Source organism: Chelonoidis abingdonii, chromosome 13 (genome assembly GCF_003597395.2).
Source record: "Chelonoidis abingdonii isolate Lonesome George chromosome 13, CheloAbing_2.0, whole genome shotgun sequence".
NCBI lineage: Eukaryota > Metazoa > Chordata > Testudines > Testudinidae > Chelonoidis > Chelonoidis abingdonii.
This window is the reverse complement of record NC_133781.1, coordinates 3,566,073-3,584,616: the sequence shown is the minus strand read 5'-3', so window position 1 is coordinate 3,584,616 and position 18,544 is coordinate 3,566,073. Positions and strand designations below refer to the sequence as shown.

The 18,544-nt window shown below is 47.7% G+C and overlaps 2 protein-coding genes across 2 annotated transcripts in view; one reads left to right on the top strand and one right to left on the bottom strand.

The window, feature by feature from the left end:
* LOC116824943 (uncharacterized) overlaps window positions 1-18,544 on the bottom strand; it is a 480,271-nt gene that overhangs the window by 322,862 nt on the left and 138,865 nt on the right.
* Window positions 1-18,544, top strand: part of LOC116832036 (uncharacterized) — a 524,829-nt gene that overhangs the window by 499,301 nt on the left and 6,984 nt on the right. The window contains exon 2 of the mRNA XM_075071995.1: window positions 14,499-14,700. Coding sequence (XP_074928096.1) covers window positions 14,541-14,700 — 160 coding nt within the window. The 5' untranslated portion in view covers window positions 14,499-14,540. The remainder of the gene's footprint in view (window positions 1-14,498; window positions 14,701-18,544) is intronic.

Genomic DNA, 18,544 nt, shown 5'->3' with positions numbered 1-18,544 from the left:
TACAGTAACTCCTCACTTAAAGTTGTCCTGGTTAATGTTGTTTCGTTGCTGATCAATTAGGGAACATGCTCGTTTAAGGTTGCACAACGCTCTCTTATAACATCTTTTAGCAGCCGCCTGCTTTGTCACTGTTTGCAGAAAGAGAAGTCCACTGCAGCTAGCTGGTGGGGGCTTGGGACCAGGGTGGACTGGCAGCCCTTCTATTAGTTCCCCACTCCCCTAAGTTCCCTGTGTGGCAACTGCCCAGCAGGCTATCAATTGCCAACAGTTCAGCTGTCCCACCCCACACTGCCCTGTGCTGCTCCTGCCCTCTGCCTTGGAGCTGCTCACGGGAGCCTCCTGCTTGCTGTGTGGGGTGAGGAGGGGAAAGAGGGGAGCTAATGTAAGGGTGTCCCCCTCCCCCTGCTCCTGTCACCTGCTTATCCTATCTCCATGTGGAGGGGGCACACAACTGGACTCAGGACTGAGGGTGCTTGCAAGCACCAGCTGCTGTCTCAGCTTCCTGATTTACATAAAAAGGCAGTGTACTTAGAGTGGGGTCAGCCTACTTAAAGGGGCAATGCACATCGCTCTCTCATACACAGGGTGTGTGTCTCCGTCTGCCATGCTGTCTCCCCTCCCTCCATTTGTGCTGCCTTGTAGAGTATGAGGCTACATTAACAACAATGTGTTAACCCTTGAGGGATCAGCTGAGTGCTAGTTCATCATTTAACAGTAAGGCATTCCCTAGGAAATATCCCACCCACCCTCTTCCACCCTCTGACTGCACCACCTCAACCAAGCTTCACAATCATCATTGCTGTGTATAGTAGTAAATTGTTTGTTTAAAACTTATACTGTATATACACATATATAATTTAGTCTTTTGTCTGGTGAAAAAAATTTCCCTAGAACCTAACAGCCCCATTTACATTAATTCTTATGGGGAAATTGGATTCGCTTAACATTGTTTTGCTTAAAGTCACATTTTTCAGGAACATAACTACAACATTAAGCGAGGAGTTACTGTATATCAGTAACTGCTCTTGGTAGCAAATTATGTAAGGTAACAGGTTTCATACTACTGGAGCCTGCAGGTGAGGGGCGAGACCCGGGGAAAGGGCTGGGGCCGGGCAGGAAAGTGACTCTGCACCAATGGCCCCTCCTCGCCCCAGCTCTGCTCCCAGGAGGGTAGGGGTCTGCGAGTCCCAGAGCTGCTGCTCTCCCTGACCCCGCAGGCTCTGGTCCCCTGAGCGCCTGCAGGAACTGAGCCAGCTCCAGGAGAGCAAGCAGGGACAGGTGGGTAAGAACTGCACGGACTTTTCAAGCTGAAAAAAAAGGGATATTTGGGAGGCGGGGGGACAACTAGGGGCTGTGGGAAAGCAGAGCAGTGGTACTATTATTAACAGTCTGAGACCCAATGTCTGGAGCCCCTGTGCCATGCTGTGGGAGAGGCACTAATGGAAACCCGATTGGCTGGCTGGAAGCAGTGTAGTCCCATGGGTGTAAATGCTGTGACATAGCAATGGAATGAGTTTTCTGAGACCAGGGTTGCCCAGAGGATTCAGAGGGGTCTGGGGGGTTTATTGTTTTCACACAGACACAGACAGACAGATAGACAGACACACACACACAGACTAAGGAATTAAAACAAGGATTTAAGCTGAAAGTGTGGTTGAATGATTATGCAAAACAAATGTAGTCAAACCCTATCTAAGTCTCTCTCCGGTATTATCAGAGTTGCTTATTTTCATTACTGTCATGAAAAGGAAAGGGCTAATTTTACTCTCAGTCCTGATCTGTGAAGGGCATTCGCTTTGACAATATAGAATTGGGCTGCGTGCCTGTTCAGACCCCACCCCAGGGACGCTGCCCCCTGCTCCGGGGCTGACATGCAGCGCCTGGAGCAGAAACGAAAACGCCTCTGCCCCCCCCCGACAACCCCGGGAACCCCCCGATTAAGCGAAGCCACAGAGATGTTCATCCGAGGGGCCACCTGTTTCCCCTGTCCCCTCCTAAAACGGGGGTTTTGTCCCCAGCACAGGGTCTGACAGTGTCTCTCCCCCCCGGGCTTAACCCGGCTAACCTACCCCCCACCCCGATTTTCCCCTTCAGCCGTTCTCCTGCCGCTACCTACAGTAGTTTGACCCCCTGGCAGTAAATTTTTGCCCCCCGCTCAGACCTGGCAGCTCCCCGCTGCGATTTGCCCCCCTTGATCCTTTAAACCCACCCAAAGAGGAGGTAGCAAATCGTAAGTAGAGAGTGAGGGCAGAGGAAGGGCAGCGGCGACAGCAAAGGTTACTGAGCATGCTCAGTTCGTGTGCGCATGCTCAGTGTAGCCCCAATAGTAGGAATCGGGCGCACATGCTGTTTCTTTCTTTGCGTTACTACAACATGACAGGTAGCAACATGTGACGAGGCCCCCATTAGTTACAATTTGCTACTACTGGGCCCAGAAGATGGAAAGGCAAAGTAGCAAATTAGGACAAGATTATAGCAAAAAACCTTATACAGTAACTCCTCACTTAAAGTTGTCCTGGTTAATGTTGTTTCGTTGCTGATCAATTAGGGACATGCTCGTTTAAAGGTTGCACACGTCTCTATAACATCTTTTAAGCAGCCGACCTGCTTTGTCACTGTGCAGAAGAGAATCCACTGCAGCTAGCTGGTGGGGGCTTGGACCAGGGTGGACTGGCAGCCCTTCTATTAGTTCCCACACTCCCATAGTGTCCCTGTGTGGCAACTGCCCAGCAGGCTATCAATTGCCAACAGTTCAGCTGTCCACCCCACACTGCCTGTGCTGCTCCTGCCCTCTGCCTTTGGAGCTGCTCACGGAGCCTCCTGCTTGCTGTGTGGGTGAGGAGGGGAAAGAGGGAGCTAATGTAAGGGTGTCCCCCTCCCGCTTCCTGTCACCTGCTTATCCTATCTCCATGTGGAGTGGGGCACACAACTGACTCAGGACTGAGGGTGCTTGCAAGCACCAGCCTGCTGTCTCAGCTTCCTGATTTACATAAAAAGGCAGTGTACTTAGAGTGGGGTCAGCCTACTTAAAGGGGCAATGACATCGCGCTCTTCATACACAGGGTGTGTGTCTCCGTCTGCCATGCTGTCTCCCTCCCTCCATTTGTGCTGCCTTGGTAGAGTATGAGGCTACATTAACAACAATGTTGTTAACCCTTGAGGGATCAGCTGAGTGCTAGTTCATCATTTAAACAGTAGGCATTCCCGTAGGAAATATCCACCACCCTCTTCCACCCTCTGACTGCACCACCTCAACCAAGCTTCACAATCATCATTGCTGTGTATAGTAGTAAATTGTTTGTTTAAAACTTATACTGTATATACACATATATAATTTAGTCTTTTGTCTGGTGAAAAAAATTTCCCTAGAACCTAACAGCCCCATTTACATTAATTCTTATGGGGAAATTGGATTCGCTTAACATTGTTTTGCTTAAAGTCACATTTTTCAGAACATACTACAACATTAAGCGAGGATTACTGTATATCAGTAACTGCTCTTGGTAGAAAATTATGTAAGGTAACGGTTTCATACTACTGGAGCCTGCAGGTGAGGGGCGAGACCCGGGAAGGGCTGGGCGGGCAGGAAAGTGACTCTGCACCAATGGCCCCTCCTCGCCCCAGCTCTGCTCCAGGAGGGGTAGGGTCTGCGAGTCCCAGAGCTGCTGCTCTCCCTGACCCCGCAGGCTCTGGTCCCCTGAGCGCCTGCAGGAACTGAGCCAGCTCCAGGAGAGCAAGCAGGGACAGTGGGGTAAGAACTGCACGGGATTTTCAGCTGAAAAAAAAGGGATATTTGGAGCGGGCGGGACAACTAGGGGCTGTGGGAAAGCAGAGCAGTGGTACTATTATTAACAGTCTGAGACCCAATTCGGAGCCCTGTGCCATGCTGTGGGAGAGGCACTAATGAAACCCGATTGGCTGGCTGGAAGCAGTGTATCCCATGGTGTAATGCTGCGTGACATAGCAATGGAAATGAGTTTTCTGAGACCAGGGTTGCCCAGAGGATTCAGAGGGGTCTGGGGGGTTTATTGTTTTCACAACAGACACAGACAGACAGATAGAAGACACCACACACACAGACTAAGGAATTAAAACAAGGAACAAGATTTAAGCTGAAAGTGTGGTTGAATGATTATGCAAAACAAATGTAGTCAAACCCTATCTAAGTCTCTCTCCGGTATTATCAGAGTTGCTTATTTTCATTACTGTCATGAAAAGGAAAGGGCTAATTTTACTCTCAGTCCTGATCTGTGAAGGGCATTCCCTTCTCCCTTTTTTTTAACGAACAGGGGCACAAGGTGGAGGAAAGACAGCAAAGAAAAGGTGGGTGAAATCCAGCTTGTGTTGATGTTTTTGGAATACTGCACCCAGAGACACTATGCGTGTATGTGTGTGGGGGGCGGGGAGAAGTGGGGTCACGTGCTCTCCAGATTTGCTGCCTAGCTTGTACTGAGCACACACACACACGGACTGAGCATGCTGAAGCTGGCTACCCTTACTCTGCCCTGACCACCCCTCACCCCCACTATCAGCAGGCACGGGTTGTCTCTGGCTGAACAGAGGGAATGCTTTGGCAGGGGCTGGCAAATCAGCTGTGACATCTGCTGCTTGGACCTTGGTTCAAGCTCAGGGACGTCATCTAGTTGGATCCTTTCTCCTTAGACAAAGCAGGCTTGGATGGAAGCATTATAGGCTATTTCATGATTCGATGCTAAGCCAAGGGAATGAGAGGTAGGATAGGAGGAGGGGACAGTAAACAAAACAATGGGGAACGGAAAACAATATAGGATCTTATGTGCCTCTGTCTTGCAGATCATTAGACATTAGCACTGGTGCAGGGACTGGATGCTATGATGAAGTGATGACTTTCAGCACTCACAGGTGTTTCCCTGGTGTTACGTGTTATCTGGACTGGTGATCTGCTAGGTCACTCTAATCCTTGACTCTGGGAGCCAGCCTTATCCTGCTCTGCTGTGAGAACCCCGACTCCCAGACACAACCCTAGGAACCTCTGTCTTGCAGTATCCAGTTATGCTCACTGGACACTTCAAGCTTATATGAGTTCGGCAATTTAACAAAGAAATTGATATGTACCAGGCTTGTTATCCCAAGGGGAGTCTCTGACATGCTTCAAACCAAACACACTGCTTCAGGTAGAATAAACAAAACACATTTATTAACTACAAAGATAAATTTTAAGTGACTTAAGTCAAAGCACAACAAATCAGATTTGGTCAAATTAAATGAAAGTAAAACACATTCTAAGCTGATCTTAACACTTTCAGTACCCTTACAAACTTCGATGCTTTTCACCACAGGCTGGCTGATTGCCCTTCAGCCTGGCTCTCCCCTTTGATCAGTACTTCAGTCGCTTGGTGATGATGTCTGTAGATGTAGGTGGAAGAGAGAGGAAGAGCATGGGAAACATCTCTCCCTTTTATCATGTTCTTTCTTCCCTCTTGGCTTTCCCCCCCCCCTTCAGAGTCATGTGAGCATTACCTCATCATAGTCCTAAAGTGGCCAAAGGAAGTGGGGTGACTCACAGATCCTTTGTTGCTGCCTAGACCAATGTCCTCTGTTCTTCTGAGGCTGGGTTGGGTTTGTCTCATACATGCCCTGATCAGATGTGAATTGCCCCTCTGCTCTTGGAGATTTTTTGCCTGGGCTTGTTTTAAGCATGAGGACACATTTTCAGCTTCATAACTATATACATGAAACTACAACCTATAACATAATATTACTATAACAAAAAATACTGTAACAACAATGCTCAGAGCATCATGAGTCTTCCGAAGACATCTGACATGACAAACTTTGCATTGGATCCCACACCATCATATTATAAGGATGAACATAGGGGCATAGGGTGTTCTCCCAAGGTACAGAGTGTCACACCCAGTCCCACTTCAGAGCCTGCACTCCCAGCCCAGAGTCCTGACCCCCTTCCACACTCCAACCCCCATCCCTGAGCCCCCCACAAACTCAGAGCCCCTCCTGCACCCCAAAGTTCTCATCCCCAGCTCCACACTGCAGCCATCACCCATGCACCCCAACCCTCTGCCCCAGCCCTGAGCCCCTCCCACACCCCAAACCCTACATCCCCAGCTTCGGTGGGTCACAGGCATCAACAGTTTTCTTCAACTGGGTTGCCAGAAAAAAAGGTTTGAAAATCACTGCCCTATCCTGACCAAACCCCTCTGGGTGTCAATCGAAAAGGCACACTAGGGTGTAGGGGCAGCTGCATCAGGGCAGAAAGGGGGTCCCTCATGAGTCTGGGGGGGGTGCCATGCAATACATAGGTTGACCAATGTGGGGGATATTACAGGAGGACTGGAGTCTGGAAACAGAGTGGGGATGAAGGCCAGGACATAGGAAGAGAAACCAGGGGACAGATGAGGTGGTGTTCCAGATGCAGTATGGGACAAATGGGGAGCACTAGGACCAGGGGGGCAGATGGGTGGTGGGCTAGGAAAACGGGATCAAGGTACAGATCACAGGGAAGATGGGGTGGGTGGATAAGAGACTGGGTAGATGGAGCAGGACTTTAAGAAGGGAGCCAATGGCAGGGAGCATGACCCCAGGAATATGGTGGGGGCAGGACACAGTGGGGCAAGACCCTGCAGGATAGGAGGACTAGTAAATGGTAATTGGGACGAATTGCAACATGGATTTACTAAAGATAGATTGTGCCAAACCAACCTGATCTCCTTCTTTGAGAAGGTGACGGATTACTTAGATAAAGGAAATGCGGTAGATCTAATTTACCTCGATTTCGGTAAGGCGTTTGACATGGTTCCGCATGGGGAACTGTTAGTTAAATGAAAGTGAGGGATGGAATATGAAAGTGTAAGGTGGGATAAGGAACCCTACACTCGGTGAAGGGAGACCAGCGGGTCGACTGAAGGGGAACGTAGGGCTGTAAGACGGTTACTAGTGATCCCTCAAGATAGGGTTTGGGAACTAATCTTATTTAACCTTTATGTACTGACCTTGGCACCAAAGAGCGGGAATTTGCTAATAAAAGTTTGCGGATGACAACAAAGCTGGGGGTATTGCTAACACGGAGAAGACCCGTGATACCTTCAGGAAGATCTGCGACCACGTGTAACTGGAGAGAATAGTAATAGGATGAAATATAATAGGAAAAGTGCAAGGTCATGCACAGCGGAGTAATAATAAGAATTTGAATATACGTGGGGACGCATCAGTTGAAGCGACAGAGAGAGGAAGGACCTTGGGGATTGGTCGATAGCAGGATGACTATGAGCCGCAATGTATATGGCTGTTAAAAAAGCAAACGTTTAGGATCTGTCATGATAATTGCCATCTGGACCTTAGAGTTCAGATGAATGACGGACAGCATAAAGTCCTCCTACAACTCCAGCTAGATCGATAGGCTGCCACCAGTCAGGAATGATACGGGCCTGACCCCCCTTTCCTCCTCGTGGTGCCCAACCCTTCCCTGGAGGGACCCCCAATTCCAAATCCCCTGGGTCAAAACAGGAGAGAATAACCCTTTCCCCCTCCTCTCCATGGCTTGCCTCTGGTCCAGCCTGCGTAGTACAAAGAAACCTGTTCTCTGCTCCAGGATAAGCGTTCTATCCCTCAGGACAATGAGTGCAAAATACCAACAGCTTGGCTTTGCCTTACAGAAAAGAATCTTCCCAAGTTTGAAAATAGAAAATGCTTTATATAGAAAGAGAAGAAAATACCAGAATAATAACTTGCTAAAAATTAATACAGGCTCCTACTTAAGAAAATATGAATAACCCAGTCTGCTTTAAAAATAAGCCATTAAACAGACCAGCAATCACACAAGTAAGTCAAAGCACAAGCATATCATAGGCCGGATTTGCTACTTGTTTCCGTGTGACTCACGCCTTTTACGTGAGAATGAGAAAAGATGTGATTAGCAGAGATAGCTTGATCCTCACAGCCGAGGAAGCAACAAAGAACAGCATTCCAACATCTGTATAAATACAACACACATAGCTCCTCATAGCCGAATTACTGTGTCTCTTGTATCTCACAGACTTTAGTGGAAATTTGAGATAAGATGGAGTTAGAAGAAAAGTTTGTTTACTCATAGCCAGTACGCAAAACAACAAATCGGCCCGTACTACAAATTCCGCCCCTGACTTTTAAACACCAGTTTTCTGATGGTCTTCTGGTCCGGTGTTGGTACCTATTCCAGGTTAAAAGAAGAACTAACCCGTAACGCTTACCTATCTACTTATGACAGACTGCAAGGAGGTATTTCAGCAAGATAAGGAGGTCGTTCATACCTGTATAATAAGGCGCTGAGTGAGACCCACCTGATGATGTATGCAGTTCTGGTTGTCCATGTGTAAGACGGATGAATTCAAACTGGAACAGCGTTCAGAGACGGGCTTACTAGGATGATGTAGTAATGTGGAAAACCGCCTTAGAAAGGAACTCAAAGAGCTTGGCCTGTTAGCCGGCCAAAAAGAAGGCTCGCGGGATAGCTTGCTCTAATAAATGATATCCAGGGGAATAACGTGAGGGAGGAGTGAGAGGAAATATTTAATTGTAGAATGTAGGAGACACAAGGTCAAATGGTACAAACGGGACACTAGGAAGTTTAGACTTGAAATTCGACCAAGGTCTAACACTAGGCGAGTGAAGTTCTGAACAGCTCAAGGAGAAGATACTGGGGCAAAGACTTGATCTGGGCTTTAAGACTAATTGAAGATAATGAGGGAACTGTTATGCAGGATAGTTTAATCTGGGCCCAACTGTCTTGGATTATCAGAAAGTAAGTGCTCAATGGTCCGTGGGGGATGTTGAGTGGATGGAACGAGTACGTGCAGAAGAATTCTTTCTTGGGGCTGGTGGTTGAGTCGTTGCACAATGCTCAGGGTTTAGGCTGATCGCCATCTTTGGGTCGGAAGCAATTTTCCTCCGAGGCGGACGATTGCACGGGGCAACTGGAGGTCCTTTCGCCGTCCGCCGAGCAGTGGGGGCAGGGCGTTGCTGAGGGATTCTCTGCAGCTTGAGGGGTCGTCAAGCACAATTTTGAGATTTCAATAATCCTCAGTCATGGGTTAGGGGTTGTTATAAAAGTGGATGGGTAGGGTTCTGTGGCCTGCCTTGTGCAGGAGGTCAGACTAGATGATCATATTGGTCCCTTCTGACCTATGAGTCTATGAGTCTAAAAGGGACTGTGGCAGGGGATTAGAACACAGGGAGTGTAATGTCTAAATCAGTTCCCTGCCAGGATTAACTAGCATGTGTAGTGACCTGAGGATGCTCGGTAGCATCTTCTGAAGCTGCTGTCTCAGCGCCCTTACCTACCATCAGACTGTGCTACCTGTTGAAAATAGAAGGAAAAAAGGGGGCACGGGGCAAATTAGATGGAAGAGAGGGACAGAATTTGTACAGGTACCAAACTGTTTCCAGAGCAGGGTAAAGGTGATGAAGGGAGAGGAAGGAGCTACCTCCATGTGCACTTGCTTATAGCTATCCCCCCATTTTCTTCCATGGGTAGCTCATTCTGATGCATGGCATGGTCCTCTGTCAGAATATGCTACCATCCCTTTTTACTTTAGGGGAACATTCCATCCCTCTGAATAAGACACTCATGGGGAAAGCTGGGGGTAGTTAATTAGGACACCTGATACGGATAGTGTCAGAAACCACCACTAGTAGTTAAACCTAATGGCTAAATCTGAGAGGAAGCTGTTTTTCACACCATCCCTGGTGAGGCACTATGAAAACGTGCAGGGCTGGGGAACCAAGGTTGGAGGGGCATCTGCCCACAGCAAATGATGCCCCTGTTTGGAAGAAGAAAAAGTAAACTTGTAAAGATTGAAGGACAGTGCTGAAATGTATGATAACAAAAATATTTACCATAGGGAAAAGGCTATGAAATAGGGATGGAAGAATTAGTTAAAGAAACGTGGTTTACTTTTTTTAAGTGAAAAGTACATAATATTGGAAGTCCAAAATTGTATTAATTGTCACAGGAACATAAGACCATTTAAAATATACGGAATTTTGGGGAGAGGTAACAGTCAATTGGTGGTTGCAGTTTCAGCTTGCAAAGTAAGTTATCCAGAAAAAAAATGTAAATGTGTCCTTAACTGTATTCACTGCAAATATTGTTGTTGCTACCAAATATCTAGGTAGCCAAATACGCATAACTGGTGTTACCGACTTTTGCCATTTTACCATGAGGATGGCATGTATTTGATGTTTTTATTCTGAAAGCAAAAGCTTCTGGAATCAAAAGATTGCTTGAGAATCACAGCTTCCATTAAGTATAATAATAATAATTTTTTTTCAAACTTACACTTTTGGGAGAAAAAAGTGAAAATATGAATCTAGTGTACCCTAAAGGCTCAGAAACAAAAATGCAAATAAAAAGAAACCCAGACATCTTTGGTTTGAACTCATTATGCTTTGGTGCATGAGGTGCTATGTGAATGGGTTATCAGTACTGTATATCTATGTTTAGCCAAAATTACAATAGAAATTTGCCTTTGAGAGGGATTCCACACAAGAGAGTGTTACTAGGTTGACCCAAGTTGATGGCCAATGTTCAAGGCCCTGCACACTGTTCCAGTTGGGAGTAGAATTTGAGGATGAGTCTGGTATCTTTCACACAATCTTGTTTATTTACCAAGTATGTAGGAAAGGCTGTTTCCATGTTAATAAGGAGGGAGCAAAGCACCCTACCTTTTGCTCACAGCTCCAAATTCCCTCAGCCAACTTGTTCAGCGGGCATGTGACTCTCTCTCTCTCTCAGCCTTGGGTGTGCCCTTTGCTATTGTGTCTTTGTTATCATGTCTCATATTTAACTTGAATGAAGGGCAGCTGCTCCATTCATCATTTCAAGGGGCTGTGAGGCAACCAGTAACAAGAGAACAGGGCTGCCCTCGGTGGGGAAGTCAGTAAATCATGAATGAGGTAGCACAATGCCATCCCTGTGCAGTCTTTACCAAAGGAACTGACGGTGAGCTAAGAACAGGGGTTCTCAAACTGAGGTCAGGACCCCTCAGGTGTTCACAAGGTTATTACGTGGGGGGGTCATGAGCTATCAGCCTCCACCCCAAACCCTGCTTTGACTCCAGCATTTATAATGGTGTTAAATTAAAAACACTATTTAATATATTTCTAAGGGGGCGTCACACTCAGAGGCTTGCTATGTGAAAGGGGTCACCAGTACAAAAGTGTGAGAACCACTGGCTAAGAACAAGAAGAGTCATACGAACATTTAAAATAAATAATGAAAAGCAGTGAAATTGCATTAACCTGTGGATTACAGGAAAGGAAGTAAAATGCAACACGGAGTCCTGTTACACCTTATAGGCCAGGTGTCAGCAACCTCTGGCACGTGACTCACCAGGATAAGCACCCTGGCAGGCTGGGCCAGTTTGTTTACCTGCTGCATCAGCAGGTTCAGATGATTGTGGCTCCCACTGGCCACGGTTTGCCATCCCAGGCCAATGGGGGCAGCGGGAAGCTGCAGCCTGCACATCCCTTGCCCGCACTGCTTCCTGCCGCCCCCATTGGCCTGGGATGGTGAACCACAGCCAGTGGCAGCCGCGATCCGCCGAACCTGCTGATGTGGCAGGTAAACAAACTGACCCCGCCCGCCAGGGTGCTTACCCTGGTGAGCCGAGTGCCAGAGGTTGCCGACTCCTGTTATAGACTAACAAATGTATTGGAGCATAAGCTTTCGTGGGTGAATATGTGTCTGAGGAAGTCGGTATTCACCCACAAAAGCTTATGCTCCAATACTTTTGTTAGTCTGTAAGGTGCCACGGGACTCTGTTGCTTTTCACAGATGCAGACTAACACGGCTACCCCTCTGATACAGGAAAGGGAGTGCAATTCAGGCAATCAGGACAGTACTTGCTCCTTGCCCTGACTTTTCCTAATCTGACCATCTCCTTCTCTTGCCTCTACCAGTTCTCTCCTTTGGACACATTTTTTACCCCTCCACGATTTCTCCCCTTCTTTCCCCTCTCATTTTCTCCCACTTTTAGCACCATTTCCTTGCCGCAGGAAGCAGATTGGGAGGGTAGAAGGGCAGAGTGAGGGCAGCGGCTTCAGCAGATGCCACTTAAGAACCTGGTTTCCTCCAGCAAAGGAGCAAATGCGGCAGGAAGCAGTTTCTCACCTGATTCTTCTGCCGCATCCCTGTCCGGGACGAGGGGGAGGAGACATTCCTGCTGGGACAGCAAAATAAATAGCACAGGGTGGCCGAGGGAGGCGGCCACTCAGGAGCCCTCTCGGAGCCCGGGATGGCACCAGGGAGTGTATTGCTCCAGGACTCTGTGTCTACACTCTGTGGGTTTCTCTCGGTTCAGAAAGGAGAGAAGGATTGTGGCTGGCGTCCAGCAGCTGAGGGGTTAACAGTATAACGCCAGACTGCTGCTCTGCTTAGTGCTGGCTCTCGGCCCAGGAGGGGTTGGACTCCTGGTCAAAACGGGACTGCTGCCTCAGCGCCATTGTTAGCCGGGAGCTGCGGCGCGCTCCCAGCGGGTTGTAGGGGATAGACCTGCGCTATTGACCCCTCTGTCCAGGGGGGACTTTCGCGGGGGCTGGAACAGCCAGGGGGCAGCCCCGGGCTCTGCCGACACCAGCCCTGAGCGGGAGCCGCAGGTGAGGGGCGAGAACACCGGGAAGGGCGGGGCCGGGCAGGAAAGTGATTCGCACCGATGGCCCCTCGCCAGCCTGCTCCCGGGGGGCGGTGTCTGCGAGTCCCAACTGCTGCCTCCCGACGCTCCTCCCCCGCTGGCCCCCCTAAGCGCCTGCAGGAGCCACTAGCTCCGGAGAGCGAACACTCTCCGAACCGGCCAGGGACCGAGTCTCCCAACCGAGGGGAGGGGAGGGAGGGGGCAGGAGGGAGACGGGCAAGAACAGGCAGGCAGCGGAGCGCATCAGTGGAGGGAGGTTCCCCTCCCAGCATGCCCACCTCATTCCCTGCAGCACCCCGGGGCATATTGATTCGGGGGAGGACAGGGAGAGGAAAAGCCAGTCAGGCCTCGCCGGTCCGGCGCCGCTGGAGGATTGCGCCTGGGCCGTGTTAAGGGATCCCCAAGTGCCTGGCGCTTTTGGTAAACTGAGCACAGACACTGACAGCGGTGGCTGCACCGTTGAGTCTAAAAGAAACTCCAGTCCTAACACACTCAGAGTACTAACAGCCCAGTATGAACAGACGGCAATCCGATGCATCTTAGGGCAGAGAGCTCTGTCTGGAATTTAAGGGGAAAGTGATACGGGAAAACACTAGCTGTTTGAGAAGGGGCTGGAAAAGAGCAAACTACAATTACGTATTTTAAACTAATTCATCCTTAAAAAATTTGGGAAAATTACTTTAGACTGAGAATTCCTAGGCAAGAGACAAGGGGTAAGGTAAATCTTATTGGACCCAACTTCTGTCATTGGAGAGAGACCACTTGCGCAGAAGGGTATGCCAACACAGCAAAAGAAAAACCACAGCTGCTTGTCCTAGCCAACATGGGCTATGGGCTCGGAGCAGGGTCTTCAGGCACCTAGACGTCCGGTTGGGCGGACCAACTCAGAGTGAAAGTGAATAACGGCTGAACAAATGACCAACAGGAAGTGGTGGATGTTCAGAGAAACACGGATGCTTTCCTGACAAATAACACCTTTAACAAATGCAGGTCAGAACTGGGTAAAGGGGGTAAAAGCAAGGACTGTGAACAGACACCAGAAGTCAGAACTAGAGATCCCTAGCTTCTGGCCTGAAGCTGTAGGAGGCTCAGAACCATCCTGCAACCATCACACATATTAATAGACATCTCAGTGTCCAGACTTCACTACTCCTGTCACGAAGGCCCGTTAGACATACGCGCCGGAGCGCGCGTAAAATCGATTGCTCGGGGATCGAAATATCGCGTCTGGTCTGGACGCGATATCTCGATCCCAGAGCGTGCTTAGATCGATTCCGGAACTCCAGCTAGACGACCGGACTTCCGGATTCGACACAGCGAGCCGCGCGGATCGATCCCGCGCGGTGAAGACGGGTGAGTAAATCGATTTTAGATATTCGATTTCAGCTACGCTGTTCTCGTAGCTGAAATTGCGTATCTAAAATCGATTTAATCTCGTAGCGTAGACCTGGCCTAACAGTGTTTAAAAGTCTCTGTGGGTTTAGTCCTTGTGGGAGGGGCTGGGCTGTAAATAAAATGATGAAAGCCAGGATCCTTAAAAAACAGGAGACTAATGTAGAAACCTGTGTTCAGGCAGCTCAGTCATTGGCCTGATTATCAGCAAGGCTGGACACTCAGAACAGACCCAACGTGTTGTTGAGAGACTTGACTCTGGATTTGGGACTTAACTTTGGGCTGTTGTTTTGTTTTGTTTTTTAGTGTCTTGGCTCAAGCATTCTCCAGGATGACAGTCTAGAGTGTCTGTTGGCAGGGAAGGAGTCTGGGGGAAATCGGGGTGTGTAATGTATTAAACCCCTTCTGAAACCTTCCTTATCACCCTTCTGACTCTGACAGACTGCAAAATAAAATCCACATTTGCTCCAGTTCATCCCATCCATGGAGAGACAAGGAAGGAAAATGGCTGCAGCGGAGCCAATGTCCTTCGAGGAAGTTGCTGTGTATTTCAGTGAGGAAGAATGGGCCCTGCTGGACCTGGGTCAGAGAGCCCTGTACAGGGATGTTATGCAGGAGAATTACGAGACTGTGACCTCACTGGGTAAGGATACCTCTCCCCTTGGATATTAGAAGCTGCGGGGTCTCAGAAGCATCTGGGTCAGCTTTTCTTCAGGATTCTTAATTGGTCCCCCATATTTCTGTGATGATCAGCCCTATTAGTCTCTAGATCATGTGTCTGTGAGACTGTCCCTTCCCACAGGATAGAAGATTGAGGGACATGTTGATGGTGCTGCTCTTCCCAGAACCAAGAATTTTAAGTGCACTTTATCTCCATCATGATTGCATTCTGCCTGAGCCAGATAGGTTAGCAGGAGGTGCCAGATGATTCAGACTCTTCTGCCTGTCAGGAAGGCCATGGACCAGAGTCATGAGGCTGGTTGCCATTAGTGTCTCTAGAGCTGCTTCTTCTGCCAAGGTGTGGAGTTCTTGGAAGGAGGGTGTTGGTCCTGGTGTTTCTTCTTGCCCATGATGGTTCCTCGCACTGAGAGTAGCTGTGTTCGGGGCTGAGGGAGGGTATATGAAGTAATTTGTGGTCTGAGAGTGTTCTGTGATTCTGTCGCTATACTGTGTGAATGTCGGGGGGACTGTCCAGGGAGTTTAGAAGAATATTCACAAATTGGCAAGGTGTTCATAAAAGTGCCACAAGAATGATTTCAAGTTTGGAAAATGTGCCTTAGAGTGGGAGACTTAAAGAGCACAGTATATTGAGTTTATCCAGGAGAAGATTGTGGTATTTTAAACAGAAACCTTAGGTATCTACAGAGGGAGATTTCTGACAGCAGAGGGCTGCTTAATCTAGCAGATAAAATCAGAAGGAGATCCAGTGGCTGGAAGCTGAAGTTGGATAAATTCAGACCAGTCATAAAGTGCAGATGTTTAACAGTGAGGTGGACTAACCACTGGAATTGCTTACTCAGGGATGTGGTGGATTCTCCATCACTAGGCATCTTTGACTCAAGCTTGGATGTCTCATTCTAATAGATATAGTCTAGCTCAATCACAAGATATGGCTTGATGCAGGAATCCTGGGTAAGGTTGTCTGACCTGTCTAACATGCAGGAGGTCAGACTAGATAATCATAATACTCCCTTCCGGCCTTTACATCTGGTAATCTGTGTTTGTAGATCTGTAGATTAGTCAGAAATTTGGTCAAGTCCCAATTCAGCAAACTTCCCTATTCACCAAGCACCAATGTAGCTCAAGCATGAGAGATGCTCGACTAGGAACCTGGGGGACTATGGGGATTCACTTGGTGGGATTTCTTTGGATGGAGTTGTCCTGCATCTAAGGAAGAGAAGGAGTGAAATTAGCAGAATAAGAACAATGTTCTTCCAAAAAGCAGACTTTCACAAAGTCTGAGAACTTGGTACGTATGGTCTCATAGAAAGAAATCTAAGGGAAAAAGGAGTTCAGGAGAGCTGGCAGTTTCTCAGAGACAATATTTACAAGCCAAAAGCATATCCCAATAACATGGAATGATAGGAAGAATAGCAAGGGGCCAATATCGCTGCATCAGGAGGTCTTAAATGACATGAGCATTGTAAAGAAATCCTGCAAGAAGTGGAAACATGGACAACTTGCTAAGGCTGAGGCATGTAGCAAGAAAATCAAAAAGTCTGAGGCACATTACAAATAGCAAGGGACATAAAAGGCAATAAGGAGTGGTCCTGTAAATACATGAGGAGCAAGAGAAAAACAAACGACAGAGTAGGCCACTACTTGGAGCGGAAGGAGAGCTAAAAATGATAACATTAAGAAGGCTGAGTCGTTAATTCCTATTTTCCTTTAGTGTTTGGTAAAAAAGTTAACATTGACCAGATGCTTAATAGAACTAATATGAAAAACAATGGGGGAAGGAACACAAGCCAGAGTAGAGAGAATAGATTGAATACATCTAACTTAAATATTCTTGAAGTCAATGGGAACTGACAAAATTTACCCTGGGGTACTTAAGGAACTAGCTGAAGTAATCTTGAAACTGTTAACAGTTATCTTTGAGAATTCATGGAGAACGGGTGAGGGCCCAGAGACTGGAGAAGGACAAACATAGTACTTATCATTAAAAAGGGGAACAAAGATGACGCGAATTATAGGCCAATCAGCTTAACTTTAATACCTGTTTAGACATTGAACCAAATTATTAAACAATCAATTTGTAAGCACTTAGTGGATAAGTAATAGCCAACATTGATTTGTCAAGAATAAATCAAGTCAAATCCAAAGTGTTACACTGAGGAAGGATAAATCAAGTGCACAAATACACAATGTGCAATAACTGGCTAGGAACTAGTACTGCAGAAAAGCATTTGGGAGTCACAATGGATCACAAACTGAATGTGAGCCAACAATGTGATGTAACTGCAAAAAAGGCTAATATCTTGCTAGGCTGAGTCATATGTATGACACGGTAGGTAATTGTCCCTCTCTGCTTGGCACTGACAAGGACTCATTTGGAGTACTGTGGACACTTCTGGGTGCCTCACTTTTGGAAAGATGTGGACAAATTGAAAAGAGTACAGAGGAGAGCAAAAAAAAACTTATTAAAGGTTTGAAAGCCTGATCTATGTGAAAATGCAAAAAGAAGTGGACATGTTTAGTCTTGAGAAAAGAAGACTGAGTGGGAGACCTGATACCAGTCTCCAAATGTGGGAAAGGATGTTATGAAGAGGAAGGTGATCGATTGTTCTCCACAGAATGTAGGACATGAAGTGATGGGTTTAACCTGCAGCAAGGGAGATTTAGGTTTAATATTAGAAAAACTTTCTATCTGTAAGGACAGTTAGGTAATGGAACAGGTTACCAAGGGAAGTTGTGAAATCCCAGGCTTTGTCTACACTACACAGGTTTTTAGGAGAGCACTCCTGTCGACAGTGCACTGTTCACACTGGCACTTGTCATAGCAAAACTTTTGTCTTTTGGGTGATGAGGGTATTTAACACCTCCTGAAAGACAAAAGTTTTGTCATTCGATCTCCAGTGTAGACAGAGAGCCAGTCACTGGTTGCTTTTAAGAACAGGATAGACAAACATCTGCCAGGGTCGGTCTTGGGATACCTGGTTCTGTCTCAATGTAGGGGGCTGGGACAGATGAGTTCTTGATATTCTTTTCAGCAGTGCATTTCTATGATTCGAGCCAAGGTTGGAGAAGAACGTCTACTCCACAGTCAGAGCTGTCCTCTCTGGGTCTGAGGTGTATGGAGCAAGCTAAGGGGGTAGGAAAAGCAAATTCCAGGCCTGAGATATGAGCCAGCCAGGCCCCAACAGGGGCAGATCCGGTCTTATGGATAATGGGGAAGGGCTGAATGACAGTTGATCAGCAAGCGTATGGGGGCCCTTTTGCTGGTCCATCGTGACTCACAGAGAGCTTTTTGCTCCCTGTGTTGGACAGGGAGCAGGTCTCTAATGATCTTTTTCCAGGCCCTGGGTGGTGCTTCCTCTGTTTATTTCTGAACAGCTTGTCACTGGGAGAGAACCTAGGGTTCCCAATCAGGTGACACAGCCCTGTGGAGCTAGGTGATGCATGAATGCAGATTAGGAGAGAGTCTCCATACCAAAGAGTTGATGGTCTGAGTAATATCCTCCTGTTCTGCCTTGTGTTGAGAAGGGATGTAGAAGTGGTGGTGGTAGGAGGGAGATGTGACTGTAAATGATGGGTGCTAAGTTGTACCCCAGGTACCATCAGAGTGTAGCAACTCTGCTCAGCTCCTCAGGGGAATAAGTCAGGGCCATTCCCTAGGCAGAGTGGATGAACCCTCCTACAGACCAGTGCATCATGGGATCTTGAACAATTTATAGCCCAGTCCCCATAGGGTTGGGGGTAGGGAGAGGAAGAAGCCTCTCTGGGTGGGCTGCTCAGATCCTTGGTTTGGAAGTAATAGGCCTGAG